We start from the raw sequence: 6,813 nt of genomic DNA on the forward strand, positions 1-6,813 counted from the left end.
CAAATGAAGGCGCAGGAAATGTGCAGCAATGTGTGGACCAAGGCCTGTCGCTTTCCTGCGTCCACTCCGGGGCTCTCCCTCCGAACAGCCTCATCACCTCATCAGTTTCTCCGAAATGAACTTGCCCAGATGGGAATGGGCAGAGAACAAGCACATGGCCACATGGGATGGACATGGTTATGGTTATCCTCCACTGCAGCAAGCTATGCTCATTTTAGACAGGAGAGGTTCAGGCTTATCGAAGTTTGAGGAGACGAAGCTGCAAATCCGGAATTTGGACCATCGTTTGTTCATTCATTCCCTAACGTTAATCCGGGTTACCGACCGTTTGTATTTTCAAATGGCCTATCCTTCCTAACGTACGGACTACGGAGACGGTTAGGCAGGATTGTGCGCAGAGCGCTTTTTACGCCAGAAAATGGTCGTCAAACGTGCGTTTCACTTTCACCTCAGCAATACTAAGGTTCTTTAATCTGAAGAGAAGATGGCATTCCTCAATGAACAGTGATCGCCTGACAAGATTTTCGCAACAAGCATGCAGAGAAGATGACAAGTGGACTCGTCCCCCCTGAATTCTTGGGCTCTATCTTCCCCTTCCCCGGGGAGCCGATCGAGCGCTATAAATTCCCGCTCCTGCGTCTCCTCGTCTTCCATCCAAGGCAACACGAGGAGCAGATCACTCGCCTCGCTACCCTTCCTGTCGCGCACCGTGCCATCCATTTCCTTCCTTCCCTCCTCAGCTTAGCTTCTCTCTGGGCTCTCGGCCATGGCCGGGGGACGAGGAGGAGGAGGATCGTGCGGCGTGGCCGGCAGCCTCGCCCTGCTCGTGCTCGCCGCCGCGGCGCAGGTGGCGTGCGCGGCCGCCGCCGGGCACGACTACGGCACGGCGCTGAGCAAGAGCATCCTCTACTTCGAGGCGCAGCGCTCCGGGCGGCTCCCCGGCGGCCAGCGGGTCGCCTGGCGCGCCAACTCCGGCCTGCTCGACGGCAAGGCCAACGGGGTACGCAGCAGGAAATCAAACTTGATCGATCACAAATCCCGACCTGCTCCTCTTGGGAATGGGATCTTTGCATGAACGGCATCTGTTGGAATTGGAAATCAAATCTTTGCATTGATTCAGAGCCAGCCATCATTTACGTTACGCCTGCTGCAGGTGGACCTGGTGGGCGGCTACTACGACGCCGGCGACAACGTCAAGTTCGGCCTGCCGATGGCGTTCACGGTGACCATGATGTCGTGGAGCGTGCTCGAGTACGGCGACCAGATGGCGGCGGCCGGCGAGCTGGGCCACGCCCTGGAGGCCGTCAGGTGGGGCACCGACTACTTCGTCAAGGCGCACCCGGAGGCCGACGTGCTCTACGCAGAGGTGGGTGGGTTGCTTACTTGCTTTATTTGGTCGGTCCCGCTACACCTACAACCCGCCGCCGCGTCGCCTCGCACCGCTGGCTGGCTGCCCCATGCCTGGCCATGTCCCACTCCCTTCCTCCTCTTGTCAACTCCCCTTGAGTTGAGTGCATGGCTGCACATGCAGCGGCCGTTGGCTTTTACTACTACTGGTAGTATTTTTTTTACCGCCGCAGCGCAGATTTACCGTCCGGGACGCATTAAACGCGCGTCAAATTAGAATTTCAAAACTGATTAGTAAACGGTAAACTTGACTTTGTTAGGCGATTTAAAAGCCCAGCCCCGGTAACTCAGCTAGAAAAATTACTGACGATTGGTATCTGTTGGCAGAGTTACTATAGTATTGTTGTTGGGTCCGTCATTCTCTTGCATGCATGCAGGTCGGCGACGGTGACTCGGACCACGACTGCTGGCAGCGGCCGGAGGACATGACGACGAGCCGGCAGGCGTACCGGCTGGACCCCCAGCACCCGGGGTCCGAGCTCGCCGGGGAAACCGCCGCAGCAATGGCGGCGGCGTCGCTCGTCTTCCGCACCTCCGACCCCGGCTACGCCAACCAGCTCCTCCAACACTCCAAGCAGGTACGCCGCCCATCACAAACCTGGTACCTTCTCAAGATCGACCGCCATGGATCGAAATGCTCATCGCTTGGTTGCTTGCTTGCAGCTGTTTGATTTCGCTGACAAGTACCGGGGCCGGTACGACAGCAGCATCACCGTCGCGCGCAACTACTATGCCTCCTCCAGCGGATACGGGGTATGATGATGTTCTCCATCGCCATGAACTGTGAATTGATCCTTGACGCAAATTATCGTTAGGGACTCACGTTTCGTTCTGGTCGTGTCTCCGTGGCGCAGGACGAGCTGCTGTGGGCGGCGGCGTGGCTGTACCAGACGTCCGGCGACCGGCGGTACTTGGACTACCTGGCCAACAACGCCGACGCGCTGGGCGGCACGGGCTGGTCCATCAACCAGTTCGGCTGGGACGTCAAGTACCCCGGCGTGCAGGTCCTGGCCGCCATGGTGCTCCTGCGGGGCAAGGCCGGCGGCGGCCCGCACGCCGACGTGCTGCGGCGGTACAAGCAGAAGGCGGACCTCTTCGCGTGCTCCTGCCTCGGCAGGGCCGGCGCCAGCAACGTCCGGCGGACGCCCGGCGGCATGATCTACCACCAGAGCTGGAACAACGTGCAGTTCGTCACCAGCGCGTCGTTCCTGCTGGCGGCGTACGGCGACCACCTCGCCGCGGCGCGGCAGGCCGCACAGTGCCCGTCCGGGGCGGCGGCGCAGCCGGCGGAGCTCCTCGCGTTCGCCAGGTCGCAGGTGGACTACATCCTGGGGAGCAACCCGAGGGCGACGAGCTACATGGTCGGCTACGGCGCGACGTACCCGCAGCAGGCGCACCACCGCGGCGCGTCCATCGTGTCCATCAAGGCCGACCCCGCCTTCGTGAGCTGCCAGGGCGGCTACAGCAGCTGGTACCACCGCCGCGGCAGCAACCCGAACCTGCTCGTCGGCGCCACCGTCGGCGGCCCGGACGAGTACGACAACTTCGCCGACGAGAGGGACAACTACGAGCAGACGGAGGCCACCACCTACAACAACGCGCCGATGATGGGCGTGCTCGCTCGACTGGCCGCCGGCCACGCCGGCGGCCGCCGGTTTGGTCACTCGCTCGCCGATGGTTCGTTGTTAGCTCGTCGCTACTTCAGTGCTGATCACCATGCTGCCATGTGGGCATTCTTAGTTTCTTACCAATTTGGTTTTCTTTGCTTGCAGAGGTTTCTGCATCATCCCTCAAGAGCGACAACCAGACCTCACGGCCACCTCCATCTTTGGGTAACCAATCTGACAATCTCTCAACATTTTCTACTTGTTGATCGATCGATGCACTAACTGAACATGTCAACATCTGGCAGCTGCTGAACACGCCTCGCCCATCGAGATCGAGCAGAACGCGACGGCGTCGTGGACGGAGAGGGGCAAGACGTACCACCGGTACGCGGTGACGGTGACCAACCGGTCCCCCAAGACGGTCCACGAGCTCCACATCGGCATCTCCAGGCTCTACGGCAAGGTGTGGGGGGTCGACAAGGCGCGCTACGGCTACGTGCTCCCGAGCTGGCTGCCGGCGCTGCCCGCCGGCAAGAGCGCCGCGTTCGTGTACGTCCAGGCCGCGCCGCCGGCGGACGTCTGGGTCACCGGCTACAAGCTCCTCTAGAACGTACGGCACCGGCCCGGAGGCCAGGCCATCGTGATGCCAATAAGGCCATTGTTGGCCTTTTATCGAGTGATAGATTAGTAGTAGTGTTGTGTGTTGGAAGGAGTACTTGTGAAGTGTCAAGGTTTGTTACTACTCCAGGATGCAAGAGGGACAAAGAGTGATGGGGCTAGTAACATTCTCGGTCATCCTCCTTGTCCCTTCAAGCTAAGCATTCTACAAGCAGCTAGTGTTTGCTTGTGTGGTGATTGAAATAGTAAAAGTGCAGTGGTATGATTGAGCGCCAATATTATGCTACTATACAAAATGTTGGAAACAAAACGTTTTAGATTCCAAATAGATTGGGTATGGATACGAGCAAGATTCCGTCTCCATCATTCTCTATCCATTTATTGCACTTATACTACTCCCTCTGTATCTAAATATTTGACACCGTTGACTTTAACTGCTCGTCTTATTCAAAAAAATTTGTAAGTTTCATAAAACTTATATATATAACTCACTTCATTATTGAAGATATTTTAAGTATAACTTATATGTTTGTATGTTTGCATAAATTTTTTGAATAAGACGAGCGGTCAAAGTTGCGAAAAAAAATCAACGATGTCAAATATTTAGATACGGAGGGAGTACTACTTTGCTGATGTTTAGTCATTTCAACCCAAGAAATTTTGTTTAAGTGATCAAAATTGTTTTCTTCTTTCTTAGCAGAAACAGCATGAATTGGTCCCGTCCGTTTGTTACCCGACCTTGAGCGCTACTACCTCCGCTCCAAATTATAAGTCATTCCAAAAAATTTTGAGAGTCAATATTTTTCAAGTTTGATCAAATTTATACAATAACATAATAACATTTACAATACAAATCAAGTGTCATTAGATTCTTTGTTAGTTATATTTTCATAGTATACCTATTTGATGTCATGAATTTTTGTATTTCTCTCTATAATTTTGATCAAACATTGAAATGATTTGACTCTCTAAGATTCTTGGAATGACTTATAATTTGGAATGGAGGGAGTTCATACCATGCATGCCGCACATGCTTGTGCCGCGCTCCAGACGATGTGCTTCTCTCGATCGGGTACTCGCCGGATCGGATCACAAGGGCTATAGCCTATAGGTGCTACGACCTCACCTCTCGGCATGCGTGGTGTTCGATGAGCTATAGGCTGTGTTCCATTTCTCTAGCTGTTCTCTTTCTTGAAAAGAATGTAGCTGTTCTCCACCATCCACGCCATCATCATGTGCACCTCCGACTCGCCGTCCACGGGATCGACCGGCAGTCTGCGGCACACCACTACACTCGCCTGCGCCCTCGCCGCCAGCCATGCCGAGTTCACGGCCTGCCGCCGCCTCCATCCCCGTGTCCTCGCCGGCTTCTCCCCCGCGCCATCACATGATCACTCGGGCTCGAGCTGGTGTTTTCAAGCCCAACCCGCGATACGCTTCTCTTCATGCGCCAACTCCGATCTCGCCGATCCCGTCTTCCATTCGGCAGCTCAACCCCGACGGCAGCCTGGAGCGGTACAAGGCACGGTGGGTCGTGCCTGGGTTTTCCCAGCGTCCAGGCATCGACGTCCCGGGGGCGGCGGCGCGGCTGCCGGCCTCGATCGCATTGGCGTGGGGCACGGCGCCGGCGCTGTACCTGTCGTACGGCATGGTCTCGCTCAAGGGCCGGCGCCCGGCGCTGACGGACGCCGTGGCGGCCGCGCGGTCGTTCACGGCGCTGACGCCGCCCCTGGGCCTCGACTACTTCGCGGTGTTCGACGGCGGCCACCTCGGCGCAGCCGCCGCTCGGCGCCTGCGCGCGCGGCTGGCCACCGCCATCGCCGAGCGGATCGACGGCGAGCTGCGCAGCGAGGTGCCGCTGTTCGGCGTGGCGTCATCGCGTGACGTGGCGGGGTGGTGGAGGACGGTCATCCGGGAGGCGTTCCGGGCCGTCAGTGGCGAGGTGACGGCCAGCGGCGGCGGCAGAGGCGCGACGGCCCTCGTCGCGCTGGTCCTGGAGAAGTACATCGTGGTCGCCAACTGCGGCGTAGGCGGCTCCAAGGCCGTGCTATCTCGCTGCGGCGAGCACGTGGAGCTCAGTACTGACCACATGGTAAAGCTCTTGTTGTTCTCGGCATTCATATGCCTGTCACTCTGTCCAGACTTCAGACTTCAATGCATATCTTTGATCGAGCAGTATCTTTATATTATTTTGGACTAGAGAAATTTTAGTTTGTCCTTGAGTTGCCATTTTTATTTAGATTTGGTCTAATGCCCACCATCACCATCTAAGCAGCAATCTTAGAGCTGACCAATGGAGCGACTATTGATCACTAAAATAATTTGAAAAAGCAAACGAATTTCTCGACATGATTTGTACTAAGGCAGTCTACCTCAAATCTTTCAAAAAAAAAAATCTACCTCTCAAACCTCAACTTTGAAAAGCGACAGTAACCTAAACAGCAGTTGTGAAATCCCCTGAATGTACCAATGACATGTGGACCCAAGGTCCACAAGTCAGCGAGAAACAAGTACCGTTAGAGAGGCATGATCCGTTCGGAACAGTAACTCTGTACGTAGCTAATACTAGCACTTATCAATCGTGCTTAGTCAGTGGCGGAGCCACCAATATGGCAAGATCTGGCGTCCGCCATACCTGCCAACCGATAAGCAGAGCAGCCCCTCCTACCCCTGTTTTCTCCGGGTTACTTTCTACCTGCCATGGCTGGGAGCCTGCGATGCAAGGTCTACTCAGGCAGACATCGAATAGAAGACGAAGGGGTATCTGCTGTCCTGAGTCGGGTCTGGTGCTTTGGCCCACCACACCGAGGAAACGAAAGGACACCGGCCGCCGATGCGGGTGTCGAGTCCACGAATCCACCATGGCCGATGGTCTGATGGAAATAGGTGGATTCAATTCAACAATATTATGGACAGGGCACAGAGGATTCAATCAATTCAACGAGATCGTGGAGGAGCAGGGAGCCAGAACAGTGCACTATGCTGCCCTGAGGCAAGGCTTCTCATGCGGGTCAGATGGGAAATAAATTTGCCTCAGTCTCCTGGCCCCAGTTAGCTTAAGTAGTATGCGTAGATTAGTAATCAATGTTCACAATTATTTTTTAATTTATAATCACTTGACTGATATTCAAACTTCATGTTATTCGTGCATGCTAATTATTTAACTGTTTTCAATTATTTT

General features: G+C 55.3%; 2 protein-coding genes across 2 annotated transcripts; both read left to right on the forward strand.

Annotated features, from left to right (window-relative positions):
* Nucleotides 1–679: 679 nt before the first annotated feature.
* LOC120674269 (endoglucanase 2-like) lies at nucleotides 680–3,908 on the forward strand. The gene is made up of 7 exons (XM_039955421.1): nucleotides 680–1,000; nucleotides 1,154–1,366; nucleotides 1,785–1,985; nucleotides 2,071–2,160; nucleotides 2,262–3,084; nucleotides 3,180–3,239; nucleotides 3,320–3,908. Exons 1-7 carry the CDS (start codon nucleotides 767–769, stop codon nucleotides 3,619–3,621), a joined length of 1,923 nt encoding a protein of 640 aa, XP_039811355.1. The 5' UTR covers nucleotides 680–766; the 3' UTR covers nucleotides 3,622–3,908.
* Nucleotides 3,909–4,790: 882 nt separating this feature from the next.
* On the forward strand, nucleotides 4,791–5,832 carry LOC120672875. Its single transcript, XM_039953479.1, has one exon. It carries the CDS (start codon nucleotides 4,951–4,953, stop codon nucleotides 5,830–5,832), a length of 882 nt encoding a protein of 293 aa, XP_039809413.1. The 5' UTR covers nucleotides 4,791–4,950.
* Nucleotides 5,833–6,813: the final 981 nt, after the last annotated feature.

This window comes from Panicum virgatum, chromosome 5N, assembly GCF_016808335.1.
Source record: "Panicum virgatum strain AP13 chromosome 5N, P.virgatum_v5, whole genome shotgun sequence".
Lineage (NCBI taxonomy): Eukaryota > Viridiplantae > Streptophyta > Magnoliopsida > Poales > Poaceae > Panicum > Panicum virgatum.

What these genes read in the sequence shown, in the direction of transcription:
- LOC120674269 (XM_039955421.1), top strand. Translation starts at nt 767, where the DNA reads ATGGCCGGGGGACGAGGAGGAGGAGGATCGTGCGGCGTGGCCGGCAGC. An exon ending in TCGACGGCAAGGCCAACGGG is followed by an intron (nt 1,001 to 1,153) that starts GTACGCAGCAGG and finishes CGCCTGCTGCAG; the next exon opens with GTGGACCTGGTGGGCGGCTA. An exon ending in TGGTCACTCGCTCGCCGATG is followed by an intron (nt 3,085 to 3,179) that starts GTTCGTTGTTAG and finishes CTTTGCTTGCAG; the next exon opens with AGGTTTCTGCATCATCCCTC.
- LOC120672875 (XM_039953479.1), top strand. Translation starts at nt 4,951, where the DNA reads ATGCCGAGTTCACGGCCTGCCGCCGCCTCCATCCCCGTGTCCTCGCCG.